Here is a 19,384-nt window from a genome sequence, read left to right as displayed (position 1 = left end):
GATCACAGCTGAGCTGCCTGATTGTCAGAGCCTTTTTTTTACTTTTAAAAGCATTTTTTTTTGCAACCTATTCAGTTCATCCATGCATTGTTTTACTTACCCCATGCCTCTTTTTGGTGTACACCGTGCGCACACAATTTAAATTTAAAATCAAAATTTGACCCTTGAGTATCTGTTGGATTCATTCTACTGGAGCCCACAATCTTCATGCTGAAGTCTTGTTCGGGTGGAAGGATCAGTGACGTGTCAGAGATTGCAAAATTAAGGATTATGGCTGCCTTCAGTTCAAAGGTCCAAGCGGTAAGGGAGAAAATAAAGCCCATCACAAGGTAAGCCTTACTGGCCCCAAAGAGCTTTGGTGGAGAGGGTTGAATGAGATGATTTGATCTCATTGGCCAGCTGCTCATGTCTGCTTCAGAGAGCCCATCCCACCACCGTCTCTCCCCCACTGCATTTGCTATATAAGGAAGTCATGAGGAACAAGGCTTTATAACTATAACTTTATAAACCCCACCAGATACAAGATATGTCACCAAAAGAGCAACGGGCTTTGAAGTATTTCAGAACCCTAATTCAACTTGTATCAAATTGGTGGCTCAGCAGCTAAGACGCTGAGCTTGTTAATCAGAAAGGTGGGCAGTTCGGCGGTTCAAATCCCTAGTACAGGTCTCCTGAGTGAGCAGGGGCTGGCCTAGATGACCTCCAAGGTCCCTTCCGACTCTGTGACTGTTACTGTTATCCCACCACCCCTCTAGTTCCTGACTCTTTCAGTTGGGGATTCAACCAAGCCTCCCTTGCACTTCAGCTTCCTTTCAAAATTTCATACCTTGTTGATAAGGTTGTCACTTAACTTCCTGGACTGGCAAAGGCCACTAACCAAAGGCTATACTCAGGGGCAACTTTTTAATATTCATTTTCAAGGAATTGACTGATTAGATTGTTGCAGCAAAAAAATTACCTTTTGGCTCTTGAAAGGGTGGCCAGTTTTAAGGCTTTAAGCTTTAACAGGGTATATATGGACCTGATCTGATCATGGTTGCATTTTTTTAATGAAAACTACATTCCTGCTGTATTATAATTAATTGTATTGTCTGAGGCCATGACCAGTGTGGCAAATGGCTAAAGGTAGTCCTCGACTTACAACCATAATTGAGCTCAAAGTTTATGTTGTTAAGTGAGACATTTGTTAGGGAAGTTTTGCCCCATTTTATGACTTTTCTTGCCACAGTTGCAATCAGTGCAGTTATTAAGTTAATAACTTGGTCGTTGAGTGAATCTGGCTTCCCCATGGACTTTGCTTCTTGCAAAAGAGGATCACATGATCTGGGGACACTGCAATTGTCATAAATATGAACCAGTTGTTAATCATCCAAATTTTGATCACGTGACCATGAGGATGCTGTAATGGTCATAAGTGTGAAAAATGGTCATAAGTCCCTTTTTTCAGTGATGTAACTTCGAATGATCTCTAAACGAACTGTTGTAAATTGAGGATTATCTGTATTTCACTGCAGATTCCAGTTGACACACTCACTCTCTTTGCTTATTAGGAATAACCGCTACTTCCAAATGCAATCCCCAAACTTCCTACAGTCGTGCAAGCTCTGTGCTTTGTGTATAAACTCCATAAAAGTTGAGCCAACCGTTTCTTTAAAAAAACACAAAAAAAGTCCATCTCTATTAACTATTAAGATAGGGCATGCCATCATTAAATATAAACGATAAATGGGATGGAGTTAGGGAAAGGGGAGTGGGAGTGAATGGAATTGTTTGTGCAATTTTAGTTGTAGTGATCTGCTGCCCCACTAATAATGAGTAGATGCATTATTGATAGCAGTGTTTATTCTTATAAACCCAATAGAGCAAGTTAATATTTAATTCAAAATCTATATACATGTCATCCCACTTACCCTTTTCCAGAATGGAACTATTTTTTCTTTACAAATATTTTAGATTTAGCATTCATCTCTCTCTCTCTCTCATATGTATGTGCGTGTGTATCAGTGGTGGTTTTCTACTGGTTTGCCCCAGTTTGGATGAATCGGTAGTGGCGGTGGTGGCGGGAGGCTCTGCCCATCCACCTGGACGTCATCATGGATGCTCTGCGCATGTGCAGAAGATTCTGACATGCGCAGAAGTCCCACTCACAAGCAAAGCAAGAACGTGCATGCAGGCGCTCACAGTTCCAAACCGGTAGCAAAGGTAAGTGGAACCTACTACTGGTGTGTATATCTGTCTGTCTGTCTGTCTGTCTGTCTGTCTGTCTATCTATCTATCTATCTATCTATCTATCTATCTATCTATCTATCTATCTATCTATCTATCTATCTATCTATCTATCTATCTATCTATCATCTATTAAACCTATATCATCTCTATCTCTAAGAGCCAAGGTGGCGCAGTGGTTAGAGGGCAGCACTGCAAGCTACTTCAGCTGACTGCTAGCTGCAGTTTGGCAGTTCAAATCTCACTGGCTCAAGGTTGACTCAGCCTTCCATCCTTCTGAAGTGGGTAAAATGAGGACCCGGGTTGTTGAGGGCAATATCTAACTCTGTAAACCATTCTGTAAAAGCACTATGAAGCAGTATATAAGTCTAAGTACTATTGCTATCTACTCTCTCTCTCCCCATCCTCCCCACATTTGTATCTACACTTGCACCAACACAATTTGGACCTCAGATGTACTATGCCTTTGTTCCTGTTGGTAGGAGTATACTGCGGGAAGTCCCAAGTGAGGTGTCACAATGGAAGTATTGTCTTCTACAGACTATCCGCTATGATGGTCCTGACGGCACTAAATATTCCTTTACCAGAAAGCCAGATGAAGATATTGTATTGTTATAATGTGTCCCCACTCTAGCTTATATTTATAGATTTGTTGCAGAGGTGGGTTACAGCAGGTTCTGACCAGTGCTGGAGAACCGGTAGCGGAAATTTTGAGTAGTTCGGGGAACCGGTAGTAAAAATTCTGACTGGCCCCGCTCCCATCTATTCTCTGCCTCCCAAGTCCCAGCTGATCTGGAGGAAATGGAGATTTTACAGTATCCTTCCCCTGGATTGGGGTGGGAATGGACATTTTATAGTATCCTTCCTCCGCCACGCCCACCAAGCCACACCCACCAAGCCATGCCACATCCACCAAGCCACACCCACAGAACCGGTAGTAAAAAATTTTGAAACCTACCACTGATTTGTTGGTTTGTTTCTGAGCAGATGGACATGTCTACAAACCATCTTTGGAATCCATCCACTGTCTTCTACTTTCTAGAAGTGCAGGATTCAGCAATGTATGTGGAAATGATAGTGAGGGTTGGAGAATTGCCCAGAACCCTCTGATTTAGCACCCCTGACATGCATCTGTTGAGTTTATACATGTCAGGCTCCAAGAACGAAGAATGACCCACAGAGATACTTCTGAATAGTTTATTGTTGTTCTGATTAATGCCAGACTAAAGCAACTCTCTGCATAGCTATAGATATACCTGAAGTGCCAGGGAGGGGATGTCTTATTATCCCTCTTCCTGCCTACCAAACTTCCCAAGCTTCTCTGCTTCTTTGCCCATTTGCAGCCTCTCCTTCTGGAAATCAATACTACATTTCATCATATTACAGGAATCTAACTACCGTATAGCTGGCTCAGCATTCATGCTTTCCTGCTCAATTGTCCATGCCTGTTGGGAGTTGGGATTGCCTTATTGCCCTTCTCAATTCTTGGATTCCATTCATATTGTTTTCTAGCCTGGAGATAATTGGAGTTAGTTTTAAATACTTAATTTTAGCTTAAATACTTTTTAAATACTTCATACCAAACATATCAACATCAGAGGTTTTTTTTTTTAAATGTTCCAATTCTTCTCAAATCCTCAATAATTAGGTAAAATAACTTCAGAAGGTCTGGCTTTTCTTTCCACATCTTCCCAAACACCCTTTGTAGATGCATCTTCTCCAGCGCAATGGTCTCCATTAGATGTTACAAAGTCCCTAGGGAATATAATTCCAGCACATCCAGGCAGCAGCAATTTAAGGAAGGTTATATTGATATGGGGATAGGTCAGAGGTGGTATTCAGCCGGTTTGTACCAGTAGCGGAGATCACAGATGGGCCCGTCCACCCGCCCTGGCTCTATGCTATTCTATGACTATCATTAAGTGTTGTACCTTAGAATTCTTGATGAAGGTATTTTTTTTTTATGTACATTGAGAGCATATGCACCAAGACAAATTCCTTGTGTGTCTAATCACACTTGGCCAATAAAGAATTCTATTCTATTCTATTCTATTCTATTCTATTCTATTCTATTCTATTTTATTCTGGCACGGTTTTGAGGCCCGGCGCATGCGCGAAAGTGTACATGCGAGCAAAGCACATGCATGGAAGCCCTGGCACATGCCCAGAAGGTGCGCATGCATGCGGCAAACCGGTAGCAACAAAATGTGAAATCCACTGCTGGACTAGGTTCTCTCTTACACAACTTCATGCAGATATAGTCTCAACACAGATCAGAATGGGTTCATAGATTTAGTGTTTCAAAGTAAATCAGCAAGGGGTTTCAACTTTCTGTTGTTTAGGACCACATTAGTGCAGGTTTTCTCCCCCCCCCAAAAAAGGTTCCAATTCTCGTGAGACCACAAAATTTCATGACATTTTATGACTGTACATGTGATCGTGTAAGATTTGTATATTGTCATGCCCAGGTATCACAAGATTGCAAAGGCTTCATGAGACCTTGTAAAAGCACTAGCACATTTGAAATTATTTTCGGCCACCTGGGAAGATGGCAGATAAAGTGGGCCCTGCATTATCAGTCCTAGTTTCTCTGTGGCCATTTAAAGTGTCTGAATTTGAGTGCTGGGATCTCTGAATTGTAAAACCTCTGATGTAGATTTGTGGGCTTATGTCCCCAATTTCCAAGGCCACCATTTTGAATCTTACTCATTTACCAAAACTAGAGTTTTAGAAGTCGACCCCTTGGACTGGATCTACCATTTCTTGCCATTAAATTTCAAAGCTGTCATTTTAAATAACAGAGCATTTCCTTTTGTGTCATTCCACATCATAGTATGACACCCCTTTGTTCCAATAGTGAGAATACTGGCTGACGGGTGCCTTTAAGAACTGAAAAACCCTGGCTCCTCGATTGTTATTTCTAGTGAGGATTTATTGCTCTGACATATGACTCCAATGAACTTATTAATCAAGAGATGGAAGAGTCAAGTCCGGTTTATTATCTGCAAGTGATAAAAGATAATCCTGAATCCTGATGTTCTGGATAGTGATTAGGAGATCTGGCAGGGAGGGAGGGAGGGAGTGGTAGAACAGCACTGTGGGTAAAGGTATGCAATTTCTGGTGATGATTACCTTCCAAGTAATTAGTTTTTAAATCAGGCAGACGTTTTGGGAGCCATTTTAATTATTTATGTTTTCTTTCCCTCTTTATTTATCATAGATTCTCACATACAGGCACAGTGTGGTGCAATGGGGCCACTCATCCTAAACTGAGAACCATCTCCATCACAAGTCGCCCCGTCTCAGAAATTTTCTCTCAGAATTTCCCTATCTGCAGTAGCCACAAGGTAGGATAGGAATTCTTTGGCCGCATCTTCCCTATATAATCTCTCCTTTGGGACTTCCATCAAGCTTCTTTATCTACATCCGCTTCTTACTTTCTCCTATTCATTATAGGCAGCAATCAGAAAATTGGGGCTCTCCCCCCCCAACACTCCTCAAAGCTACTTTCCTTAAAGATATGCTTAAATATTCCAGCCAAATCTCATGGCACTAAAAACACTTTTCATTTTGTGAAACTGCAGTTATAGGGGGAGGGGAAGAAATGACTTGAACAAAGTTGTCCCAGGGGAGAAAAATGCACTTCTGCAAATTACTGGATTCTCATCCTGAATTTCACTTATGGATTGTCTTGTGTGTGCTGTTCCCAGCATCTGCTCAAGTGCAATACAAATACCATCTTTACACACATTTAACAGTTTTCCTGTAAAGAATGTAATGTTCTGTGAAATTTCTGTTGGCTTTCTGTTGCTTGGATGGCTTGTTTATTCACTTTATAGAGCCACATTCCTTCATGATTTTGAGAAAAGCAGTTTAAAATGTCCTAAAATGGGTTCTAAAAGTCGTCAGACCTTATAAAGCCAGTACACAAAAAGCCCAGTGAGAGTATAAGTGATGGTGTGCTAGGAGACATTATTTTCTAGCCTCAAGTCATCCATGAAGTTCATTGGGTGACTTTGGGCCAATCACTCTCAGCCCCCTCCAGGGTATCGTGATAGGAATAGAAGTTCCATTACCTTGAACGTTTTGAGAAAAGTTTGAATATTCATTAATTCATTTTTCCTAGCATCTCATTTCATCAACTACTGAGGAAAAGTTCAAATTACACAGTGGCCTCATGCGGCCTCAAGTCCCAGAAAGAGTGTATAGGATTTATAGAATATAAATCCTTCCATCCTCCACCTTTTAGTCGGACCTGAAGAAGTTTCTTGGATGTCTTCAAGGAAAAACAAAATCCAGATTTCGGGCAACCATGACCTTGAGTGATTGTGAATCTCCACAGACATTCAACTAACACAGCCTTTAAGTGATGATAGTGAACATTTTTACAGTTCAAGGACAAAATACAAGACCCTTTGCTATTCTAGAGAAACCAACATTTTCTTTCTTTCTTGTGGGCAGTTTAGGCCTCAAGGCTTGTGAGCAAGTGAGGTAGAGAGAAAGCAGGGGTAGATTTATTTTTTCACTGTACCAAGATGGCTACATTTCATGCCACAGCAGAACTCTACCTCCTAGGCCTTATGAAAGCTATCCCATGCTTCCACAGTTCACATTTCCCTACAGGGGAAATCACTGTGTTGATCACCAGAGCTAGGCTTTAAGAAAATACAAGGAATTCAGAATGTAGCCACAAGAAATCTGTAGAGCTCAGTAGTCCACTAAAATAACTTGACCTGAAAATAACTAGCACTAGGGGGTAGCCTACAAACCTAGCTGTCAAAATGGATTAGCTAAAGTACTAAACACTTAAACTCCTATATTGATCTTATTAAGGTTATTTTAACAGAATTTGATGCCATTGACTGAAAAGCTACATTATAGAGGGTAAGTTACTATGTTCCTGGAAAAGCAATCATGTGGCTTCATAAACGACTTGACTGTGTGGCATAAACTTTCATAGACCAGTCTACTTTGCTGACATAGTAGGTGCTAACTCAGGAAAAAGTTTGCCACAATAAAACTGTCAAGATTTTAAATGTACCACAGGATCTTTTGCTGCTTGTATTAATCATGAACGGGTAAACACACTCATTGATGATCATTCCTGGAGTCATATTTGAATGGTTCAGCTCAAGTCAGCAAAAAAACGTTTATAGCGTTGCATATAAGACAATTCTGGACATCTTTTCTAAACTTTTCCTGTGGAGGGCAAGGACACCTAGAAATAGAGTGGGAGATTACTGTGACAGCTAAGGCTCTGTTTGGTAGCTTTATCATCTGGCTATCTTTTGAATTTAGCTGAGCTGGGTCTATGAACCCCTCTGATTTGCAACCTTGGATTAGCTGTGGTCTGTTAGCCAACTGTGGAATCATGGGATATGGAATTCAAATTCAGGCTTGGCAACTTATCATTCAAGAGCACTTTGATCTTGAATAAAGATATCTTTAAACTGGAATTGGATACCATGTAAAGGGAATAAACAACAATTGGATGATTTATATCTGTGCAGTGAGGAGAATCTTCTTCTAATCTTCCTGAGAGTCAAGATACTTTATTCAAATATATGCTCTGTACCCATGTGTAACATATAAAGCACTTCCAGCTTTCTCCTCAGTTAAGACACAATTTTTTAACTCTCTTCCTTTAAAGACTGACCCTTTTTTCCCCCCCTGGACAGCCACGTGTCTGAAATGGTCTAGGACAGGGGTCTGCAAACTTGGCTTTTTTAAGACTTATGGTCTTCAACTCCCAGAGTTCCTCAGCCAGCTTTGGGAGGAACTCTGGGAGTTAAAGTCTACAAGTCTTAAAAGAGCCAAGTTTGCAGACCCCTGGTCTAGGTTCTTCTACTTGCGCAGGGGGTTGGATTAGAAGACCTCCAAGGTCCCTTCCAACAGAATAACAATAACTTTGTTATTCTGTAATCATACTGTGGCTATATATCCTGAATTAATGTATGTAGAAGTGTTGGGAGAAAAAAGGATTTACATAGATACTCTTTGAGCCCAATCTCCCCGTCACCCCAAAAAGCCTCATCTGATTACTTCCATTTGAAACATTTATTTTTGGAAATACATATTAAACACTATTATTATACAAAACAGGACTAAATTTATCATAATGCATACTGTTCTCAAAAAGGCCATTTTTAATTATTTGGGTGAACTTTTTTGGTTTTACTCAGTAAACACTCCTCCAAACATACAATATAAAAGGAGAAAGCTGTTTTAGTCCTGCTTTTGCTGGCTGAAAAATACTGGCAAACATGGTATAATGATACAGCTACTTTTAATTTTTGTTTACTGAAATGCATGGAAAAAGGGTGTGGAGACTTTCTCCGTTTCTTAGTTATCCATTTCATAAACACTTGAAATATAGATATTTATATATATTTTTAGATAATGCACAATTTTTATTTTGCTAAAATATAGCAAGTCAGCAAGTAAAAAAAATATTTTTTCCTCAGCTTAACACAGCTCAGTAAAGTTTTTCCATTTTTCTTCTCTTTTGGCTTGGGAGGGACAACTTAAACTTAAAAAGAGTAGTTTAGATTGACTTGCAATACCAAATGAGTAACAGCCTCAGAGCAAAGAGTTACTTGAAGACACATTCACCATGGGCAGAAATGACAAACAGACAAGAATCACATCTTCTGACAGTTTGGATTCAGGGGGGAAAAACTTCTCCTCTGGGCAGGAAGGATGCAGTAATACCTCACAAGAGGTCTGGGTGGAAGACAACTTTATACGCTTAGAAGACCTGCATGAAGATCTGTTCATCTGCTGGCATCCTACAGCTGGTATTTGATGTCTTATCCTGAGGCATTTCTGCCTGTTAAGAATGGCCACATGGGTGCCCAAATAAGCAAGAGGAAATCAGAGCACTTAATGTTGAAGGAAGTCAAGAATCAATACATAAGCTGTTCTTTTCAGAATGTTCCACAAGAGGGCAGTATTGCTTTCTGGTTTCAAAAAGGAGCAATTGGGAGTCTTAACAGTATGTGGTCCTTCAGAGCTAGCCCTTTTGAGTCTCTGTTCAAACACTATAATGCTATAACCCATGGACTTCTTGATTCATCATAAATACTGGATTAACCATAAAGCCTGGATCAGATTAGCATTCAGTTCTCACCCCACATTCATTGTTATGGAGAAATTGCCTCTGCCAGCTTCCTCAAAGGAAAACATTTCCCCCATTAGGAATATAGATATCCCTCTCTACTGCATAAGGACTGGTTGGAGAATGTGAATGAATTCTATATTACATGAACTTTCTCAGTAATACAGCTTTCAGCATACAGTATGTGAGAGATTTTTACATAGCCTTTTGCCCACGTTTGCATAGTAATGAGCAATGGGTTGGACTTAAACTTTCAACTTAATGGTTAAGGTTTGGAGTCATGGGGCCTGAAACCCAATAAATCTGGATGGTGCCAAGTCAGGAAAAAAAATATTGCAGATGGTGGCTTTTCAGACTGAGATGAACATCCCAGATGATATGACTTTGGATGCATACCTGGGATGCTTTAAGCGTAAGTAAAAAGATTACACTCGGAAACTGAACACTGAGATAGTTTAGCCTATCCGGATCTCAAGAATGTCTTCGGTATTTTGAAGAGGAGAAAAAAAGGAGTTAAGCTCAACAACATTAATTATTGGGGTCTTCAAAGCATATGAACTTCCACCATAGGAAAGCTTACACAAAAAGTGCTTGAACAGAAGTCTAAAACTAATGTATGATGAACCCCTTCACTTCTGGAAAGTCAACAGGTTTTGGGGTTTCAGGCCTGATGAAGGCAGAGATGGGATGAGGGGGGATGAAAAAGGAGCCCTTTTAAAGTCAGGATGATCTACATTTCCAAAGGTGGCTTACTCTTAAAATAGAGTCGCCATATTATACCATAGTAGATCATCACTTTTTATTGAGTCTACTAGCTCTCTCTACTATTGTTGTCATTTTACGGGAAAGGGGGAAGAAATCAGGCATGCTGGAGTAAGAAATGTATAGTGCTGTGTAGAATTGTGCCATGCAACCATCATACATTTTTCTATCCACTCTACCATGTCTTTGAAAATGTACCTAGTTATAACAAATTTAATCTGAAATGGATGGAGTTAAGATACATAAAAACAAAACAAAACAAAACAAAACCCACCCATACTGGAAATAAAACAGAAACAACTCCCTGTTCTTTCCAAGGTTTAGAAAACAATAAATTTTGGCACTAGATAAACCAAGTGGCTTGCAAAAAATCTGTATGGATCTGAGGCATTGAAGCCGAAAAAGAATAGATTTTTCTTTAATTATCTTCTACTCATAGTGAAGAAGATGATCCTGTAGCGCATTCATCTGGTCTATTTGCTATAGAAAGTTGCCCTGTCCAGATCTGATTTTGCCCCTTTCAACATTGTTCTGATATACCATTGCTTAATTGGGAACAGAAGCTGCATGGAGACAGTAAGAAATGCATAGCACCCTCTTTTCTTATTAACATAGCTATGCTTCATATTTACTAGATTGGCACAATACTAGCAATCATTTCAAATAATTGGGCCAATGATACTTGGCTTAAACAATAGCACAGGAACCTATGAAAAAGACCTCTTGATTCCCGATTAAAAGAAAATTTCAATCATTGCTCATCTCAATTTCAGGAAACTCAAATTACTATAATTGTTTGAGAATCTCTTCCTTAGCTTCAAGGAAGGAACATGGACCAGTCCTGGTCAACAACCTGTGCTTAAAGTGGTCACCATTCTATCAAAACTCAAGAAAAGCCCCACCTGTTGAGTTCATCCTGAAGCTGCTGTCCCTATAACAATTCATTACTATATCCTAAAAGGAAGGACAGGACAGATGTTTCACATCACAGAGACTGGGAAAGAGCAAGATACGCTGTTTGTTATGGAAAGCACTGTTATTTGGTCAATTAACATCAGCAGCCTGGATACCACTGGCAAAGAGGAGGAAAGGACAATGGCACCAGCAAAGGATTTATAGGATCATGTTTTAAAGAAAGTATGGTGGAACAGGGAAGGGGGAGGGGCAACTACAGAGCATTACATTTCATTGGCCACCAGTTCTTCCTTGTCAACCACACCATTGGAGAGTGCGTTCTGGCTTTCATTTAAACGCTTAACTCTGTAGGCTTCAAAATGGATGCTGCTAGTAATGTCTTTGATGTTCTGCATGTGTGTCCTAGGAAAAAGAGAAATAATATTTTTAAAATAAAGGAAAACAAGAGAGAGATCTTCAGGTCCAAAGTTGGAGGTAAAACCAATATTATATTGGAATGTAAAAGAAGATCTATAGTACAAGAGTAAAAAAAACAAAAAAAAAACATGTTTTACCATACCCACATTTGAATCTTGCCATTTTCAGGAGATATGAAATTAGGTGTGTTAAATTTTTTTGTGTATATTAAAATTGGCAAGATTGCAATAAACTTATAAATGGTGTCTGATACTTTTGCAAATTTTGACTTGTTCACACACCATATTTTAAGTCATGATTTAAGCAAGGTTTATTGAATAAACCACTGGATAGCGCATCCAGAAATATTTCACAAGAAGAGTCCTCCACTCCTCTGCTTGCAACAAAATACCTTATGCCACCAGACTTGAAATTCTGGAATTAGAAAATTTAGAACTATGCCACCTTCGGTATGACCTGAGCATAGGTCATAAAATCATTTGCTACAATGTCCTTCCTGTCAATGACTACTTTAGCTTCAACCACAACAATACACGAGCACACAATAGATTCAAACTTAAAGTGAACCGTTCCAATCTCGACTGCAGAAAATATGACTTCAGTAACAGAGTTGTTAATGCTTGGAATGCACTACCTGATTCTGTGGTGTCATCCCCAAATCCCCAAAACTTTAACCAAAGATTGTCTACTGTTGACCTCACCCCATTCCTAAGAGGTCTGTAAGGGGCCTGCATAAGAGCACCAGCATGCCTACCATCCCTGTCCTAATGTTCCCTTTAATTGCATTCATTTTATGTATTCAATTCATGCTTATACTTATATATATTATTTAATATGTATTCAACAAAATAAATAAATAAAAATAAATAAGCCATGGAAGGCAAAGCATACAGAAAGAGGCAGACCACATGTGCGAAACCAAATCCCACTACAGTATCTTGAGTTACATGTACCATCTCCAACTTTGGTAGGAAGAAAACCAGACTGGAGGGTCTCTGATGTATCTATGGAATGGTGCAATTTTTCTCCACACTCCCAGTCTGAAAAGTAAATTGCCTTGACGTATCCAAATTGCCTTTTAGGAAATTGGCACCAACCTGATCAGGAGATCTCTCAAGTAAGCAAACTCGCAGTGTGTTGTGTTCTCAACTGTCAATGCAGAAGAAGGAACAAACAATTAGCATAAACATTTACCTGCTAAATTTCAGAGCAAAGACAGGGTTCAAAACGCCATTCAGTTCATAAAGTATCTGCAGCACTAACCATAGTGCAGTTCCTTAATTCTAATAGACTAGAAGAGCTGGAAGGATTTCTTTCACAGTGCTCCAATTATATTGTCTTATGATTGACTATACCACTTGCTATTCCACTGGATGACATGTTTCCAAAATCACTTTATCACAAACTTTGGCCTTCCAACATGCTCGCTAATTTCATGAGATACAAGAACTGGCCACAGGGTGGAAGCAGAAAGCTTAAAATAACTTTCCTGCTGCTCCCCCCACCCCAACTTTCAATTAAAAAGTGCTTTATTTCAGTGCCAGGTTGCTTGTCCCTTCCAGTCCTCTGACGTAGGAAATCTTTTTTTCTCCCCAGTTCAACTTTTAACACTTGGGACTCCTTCACAGGATTTTAAAAATAAACATCCAAACCTTGTAGTAGAAGCAATATATGCTGACATAGAAATACCAAAAGTATTTACAGCAATTGTTGGAAAAGCTTCTGCCATTCCTGATCAGCTAAACAGGCTTAGATAAGCAATCCTGTCCTTTCAAAACTGTTTCAAGGAAGATGGAAGATTATGATGATGTCAAAGATTCAAGGAGAATTAAAACACAGATATTCCTCGAGTTACAACTGTACTGGAGCCTGTCCATCATGGTCGTAACTTGTGATGCTCATAAAATGTGTCACTCATGTGACTGACCTGATTTTTATATTTTTTGCACTGGTTGTTAAGGAAATCAATAGTTTGTTATGGACATGGTTTTGCTGAAAAAAACGGAAGTAAATGCTGATTTTGGGCAAAACAATCGTAAAATGCTGCATCCTGTGCTCATAACATGACACAGGATGCATTAGGTGCATCTGGACTGTAGTTATGTGACTTTGTGGGATCCAGGTAGGTTCAGTGAAACTCCGAATGGCTACTAAAGTAATTGTTGACTATCTATATATCTTTCTACTCTACATAATGCCACAATAGAGTCGCAATCCAGTTAAACAAAGTAATAAAACACATAATACAAAAATAATATAGGCTCTCTTTGTCTCCTTTGCTTGATTCTCAAGTGAGGGGAGATTCCAGCTCTGTTTGCATTAGCTGCTACAGAAAATGGGATAATTGTAATAATGCTTACTGTCAATAATGAGAGAGGTAAGGGATGCTACTCCGAAACATCTTCTACAACTCATTTGGTTCCACAGCTGCCAGTTTTAATATATTAAAATCTCTACAGGGCATGAATTAAATCCTACTTATGCATAGCTAATAGTCGGCATGGCACATCCCCATATAGAAGGAGGGGTATCTGCCATGAAAAGTTAGCAATTTAAAATACAGAGGAAGGGAAGGGAAGAGGGGTGATGGAAGAATGAATCTGGGGTTGTTGAATCTGCTGCATGTGCTTAAGATCATACGACAAGTCTTCACATAAAATGTAATGAGGGAGAGAGAAGAAAGAAGGGAGAAATGGTTGTCAGAAAGGATCTCACCCAAATGCCCTGGGAAAACCACTGCAACCACTGTGTTTTTAATAATTCTGCTTGCTATTCTGCTTGCTCTTTAAAGCAGTATTTATGGCGTTTTTAATTGTGTTCTCCTCTGAATGCAAAAAAATTATATTATAACTTGGTTTTAAATGGCTAAGATCTAGCCAACAGAATGGATATAATTGTTTACATGCACCCAGAATGATTGCCACTTGCAGCTAACATATGTTGATCCAAGCTACAACCCACAACTATCTTTCCTCTAATCTCCAAAGACTGCTACTACTGCTCAGTGGCCAATCACAAGAAAACCTCTTGTGCTTTCAGAAAGTCTCAGGATGCTGTTTCATTTCAACACTGACATGAAGCCATTTTCCTTCAATAGTTTTGGGCCAGGCTGGGATTCTGGAAATCTCCAGAAATCTCTTGCATCTTGTATTTCTTCTACTTCTAAAAGCTGAGAATTTGAGTGGAGATATAGAATTAAACATGAGGTAGTGGAGTTTTCTGATGAAGCAACAAATCAAAGTTGTTTTCTCCTACTCTGACAATTCTTAATCCCTTTTCAAACCATCCACCGAGCCACTTAACCCACAAAACTTGACCCTTATTCTGCCCAGCAGAGGGCAGCAGAGCATACAATCTTGCAAAAAGGGAGGCACACATTGCCATCTTTGCACATTCAAGATGTTACTTTAGCAAATCGAAAGTCACAATAATGGCAAGAAAACAACAAACAGAAATTCTTACCTTCGATTGTGCCCCATTTTGTTTTCCTTCCCAGAATTCGTCTTCCATTAATCTGGTATTCTTGGTCACTGCCCACCACAGCAAATGGAATCATTTCCTACAGTGAAATGTTAGGGTCAGAATGGAGGGTGAAAAAAATCAGGCAACTTTTTATTGCATTAAGCAATGAATACATTAAACAATTAAAGCAAAAATCTTTATGTCCTCCCCCTTTATTTTTGAGACTTCTTAGGTTTGGTCCAGAGTTGTCCTACATCTGGGGATTAACAAAAGCCCAGAATCAATTAAATATAAGAAACTTATTTTCTTATTTCAAGAAACTAAGCTTTTTTTGTGAAGCACTGATGAGGAATGGTAAATTCAGAGAAAAACCTCTTACTTTCCAAGGATTAACAATATGGTAGCAAGACTGCTAATCAGAACCAGGCATTGTGGATAAATTAATGATGGTCTTTCTTCACCTGCAGTAGCTCATGGTCTAATTTAAAGTTACGTGTTGTTTTTAATTTGATATTTATTTGTACAGTTTATTCCCTATTATATATTGGGAAGTTGTACAACACTCCAAGTCAGCTGATTGGGGTAGTTCTAAAGTCATGTAAATAAATAAACCAATAAAACATGTCTGAAAGAAAATTTAGATGGTTCCCTAATGTAGAGGGCAGATGAAATGGCCATGAAGGACAGCAGGAAGAACCTCTACCAAGTCAGGTCAAGAATGTTATGTGAGTAAACATCTTAGAAAATCCCCCAAAATAGAAGAAAGGAGGGAGGGAGGGAAAGGGGAAACACATTATAGTTTTACAATACTAGTAGTACTCATCTACATGACATTGATTTGCTAGTCTGATCTGCCCTGGAGGGCTAACATCCTCTCAACCAAAGCTGTGAACATGTCTTCTAAGATCTTCCCTGATGTTCACTTTAGGGTGTTTCAATGCACCCCTCATTGAAAGATCCCTTAAATCAACATCAGTTTCGTATCAAACATAAGGAAGCAGACCAACTTGCAGATTTTTAAGAGTGATTCAGAAATCCAATTGACAGAAATAATTAAATATTGTTGAGAAGAATTCTTGGAGCCTGAAAGTCTGCTGTAAATCTCTGACCACGAACAAAATGTGTCTTAAAAGAGATCGACACACTTACTCTAAATTTTTCATTTATTAATCGGTCTTCAGAATCCTCATCAAACTGTTTCTGGGGATACACATCTATGCCATTAGCAAGGAGATCTGCTGTAATCTAAGAGGAAGAAAAAACATTGAACATGGTAAGACTGTGATTAGACAGCTATTCCGGTAAAGGAGTCTTACTGACTGAGCTATACAAAAAGGAATGGCATTGACCTTCATATCTGGTCACATTCGTATCACCCACAGTGAACCTGCAAAGTATGGATTAAGGCAATTTTGCTGAAGTTAAGAAGGTGTGAAATTTAAACAATGTTTAAATAGCCTGGGATATTGAATACACTGCCATCCAAGAAAGAGAAACAAACTGGAGTAAAGAAACCAACCACTCAAGCATGATCATTTGTGAATAGTTAACTAGATAAACACTGGAAAGAAACACACAATATTCATAGAGCTCTCACTCCGACTCTTGGATCTCGGTTGTTTAAAACAGTCCTTGTGCACCGCCATCCGCTCAAAAACATCAGTGTTGGGAAACTGGACACAAGACTCAACTTTCTCCTTTCAATTACAGACAAACTGTAATTCATTTGTAGGCTGGTCCAAAAGGGAGTAACTTCCTTTAGGCTGTCAAGTCAATGGGGAAAATACTGAAGACTAGCCAAGTTATTTTTGGCATCTGTGGTAGAACCAGCGGCCATCTTTTTTTCCATGTTCATAAGGATAATGCAACAATTAAACAAATCAGAAGCCCTTTAACAGCACTGAACAATATAACCATTAATGACAGGGTCAGAACAAAGCAAATAAAATCCAGTCTGGATGGTTAACTCCACAAGATGAGAGCAGAGAGATACCCCTTCAAACAGGGCTGGTTATATGGGTGGTACAATTAAGCAATGAGAATTGCTACACTGCCCAGTGGTGAAATCTGAACCAGTTTGCTGGCCAAGCAGTGTGCACCAAATGCGCTTTGTGTGCGCATGCATAGTATGTACCAAATATGCTCTGTGCATGCGTGCATGCACAGTACGTGCCAAAAGGAGGCTTGGGAAGGTAAGTAGAACAGCGAGGGGGGGGATCAGCTGTGCCACACAATTTAGCTTTGCTAGAAAGCAGGATTTCCTGCTTTCTGGCACAGCTGATCGTCGGAAATACCAGTTCGGAGGAACTGGTAGCTTTTTTTAACTACCAGTTTGCCTGAACCGGTAGCTTTTTTTTTTTTACTTGTTTGCCTGAACTGGTAGTTTTTATCACTACCGGTTTGCCTGAACCGGTGTGAACCGATAGCATTTCACCCCTGCTACTGACTATTCTTGAGTCACAAGTTTGTCCTTTCAGAGCAATGACAATAACGAGCCTGTTTTTAAAGTTCACCTGCAGCAAGGTTTGCAAATTGGAAGGGGCCATTGAGTCCATTTTCCCATCCTGAAGAGCGAGCAAGACAAGAGAAACACATATTGTGCTTGGAAATTGATGAAGGCCTTTCCTCTTATTACACAAGATTGCTCCGAACTGTGACCCAAGGACTGGGCCGGGCCCCTGGGATGGTGTGGAAGGAAAAAAGGAAGAGACTCAAAAAAATCAGGAAGGGCCTTGTCCTGTCCCATCCCATCCTGCTTACCCTTTGCTTGAAGGCGTCCCTCTCCTCCAGGGTTAATGTGTCTGCTTTGGCGATGACAGGCACAATGTTAACTACTTTGCTCAAGCGTCTCATGAATTCAATGTCAAGCGGCCGGAGGCTGAAAACAAGATAGAGAAGAGATTTCTTAAATGAGACCAGGAAAGTGGAAACCTTCTGGCTTCACAAATGCCAGAAAGAAATGGCTTCCCCCATATGACCCTTCAAAAGGTTGTGTGTGTGTGTGTGTGTGTGTGTGTAAAGTCAACAAGCAGATTTGAATGCGAACACAGCCATTCCCGTTTCTGATCCATCCACTCAATATACTGTCAGACCAAGGTCTCACAAAGTCATGGAGATGCCTAAGGAAAAGCCGCAATCAGTGTGAGAGCATGTTCATCAAGAACTGACACCCAGGGGCAGGCTGCCTAGAACACTGAAATAATATTATCTTGATTAAAGAATTATCCTGGCAGCAAATTGTTTGGTAAATGTCTTCAATCCCATTTTAAAGTTGTCCACATCAGAAGCCAGAGCAATATACTGCTAACTCTCTCAGCCTAAGTCACTGCAGCAATTTAACAAACAAAAAATGCAAACAAATACAATTTTAGCTTCCTACGTCCCCTTGTAACTCAGGACATATCTTCATTCTGTGTATGCTTGTACAAATATAAAAATGTATACAAAGCCTACATTGTATAAATACCAGCAAAAATAGAATCCCTGCTCAAAAATCAGATACAGAAATCCACACAATTTCATGCAAAATGAATTCTTAAAAATGTTTTTAATATTGGCAAATGTATATGGAATTGGATATAATAGCAGTGGTGGTGCAGTGGTTAGAATGCAGTACTGCAGGCTACTGCCAGCTGTCTGCAATTTGGCTGTTTGAATCTCACCAGGCTCAAGGTTGACTCAGCCTTCCATCCAGTGATGGGATTCAAATAATTTAACAACCGGTTCTCTGCCTTAATGATTTCTTCACCAAACTGCTCAGAAAGTTAACAAACGGTTCTCCCGAAGTGGTACGAACTGGCTGAATCCCACCACTGCTTCCATCCTTCTGAGGCAGGTAAAATGAGGACCCCAGATTGTTGGGGGGAATATGCTGACTCTGTAAATCGCTTAGAGAGAGCTCTAAAAGCACTGTGAAGCGGTATATAAGACTAAGTGCTAAGTGCTATTGCTATTAGGATACATTTTATACAAGAGAAAGCAGGGGAGGCAGTGTGGTTGGAAAAACAGGCATATTGTGACAATATACTCCAAAGAAGGAGCCGGCGGGTAGGGGGAGAAAAAGCACTTTGGTCTAGTGATTAAGGTGCCAGGCTTGAAACCTGGAGACTGAATTCTAGACATGAAATCCAGCTGGGTATATTGAGCCAATCATTCCCAGCTCAAATTCATAGAGTTGTTGTGTGGAAAAGAGGAGGAGTATGTTTACTGTCTGGAGTAATTTATAAAAATAAAAGAAGGGATTTAAAAAATCTAAATAAATGTTCTGACTTCAATCCATCATATCACAGACGGAGAAAGATGGAGCCAATTTCTTGTGGAAATCACTTACCTCTTGCAAAGAATGCTTTTAAAAGCTTTGAGAGGCTTAAAGTTCCAAGTTAGCTGTATTTGGCTTTAATTAACTGAACAGCAGCTATTCTGCCAAGTAGTTTCCAGGTATTTCATATTATAACAATTGCTTTCTCCCCTGAGAACCATGTTCTG

General features: G+C 39.7%; 1 protein-coding gene across 6 annotated transcripts in view; it reads right to left on the bottom strand.

Moving 5' to 3' along the window:
• Positions 1-8,268: 8,268 nt before the first annotated feature.
• Positions 8,269-19,384, bottom strand: part of SEPTIN9 (septin 9) — a 296,825-nt gene continuing 285,709 nt past the window's right edge. For all 6 annotated transcript variants that reach the window (XM_058174061.1, XM_058174064.1, XM_058174062.1 and 3 more), the window contains 5 exons: positions 17,660-17,777; positions 16,049-16,144; positions 14,900-14,996; positions 12,535-12,586; positions 8,269-11,422 (listed from right to left, as the gene is read on the bottom strand). In XM_058174061.1, coding sequence (XP_058030044.1) covers positions 11,284-11,422; positions 12,535-12,586; positions 14,900-14,996; positions 16,049-16,144; positions 17,660-17,777 — 502 coding nt within the window. In that variant the 3' untranslated portion in view covers positions 8,269-11,283. The remainder of the gene's footprint in view (positions 11,423-12,534; positions 12,587-14,899; positions 14,997-16,048; positions 16,145-17,659; positions 17,778-19,384) is intronic.

This window comes from Ahaetulla prasina, chromosome 2, assembly GCF_028640845.1.
Source record: "Ahaetulla prasina isolate Xishuangbanna chromosome 2, ASM2864084v1, whole genome shotgun sequence".
NCBI classification, from domain to species: Eukaryota; Metazoa; Chordata; class Lepidosauria; order Squamata; family Colubridae; genus Ahaetulla; species Ahaetulla prasina.
Note: the sequence above shows the minus strand (reverse complement) of the source record. Positions and strands in the feature narration are given on the sequence as shown.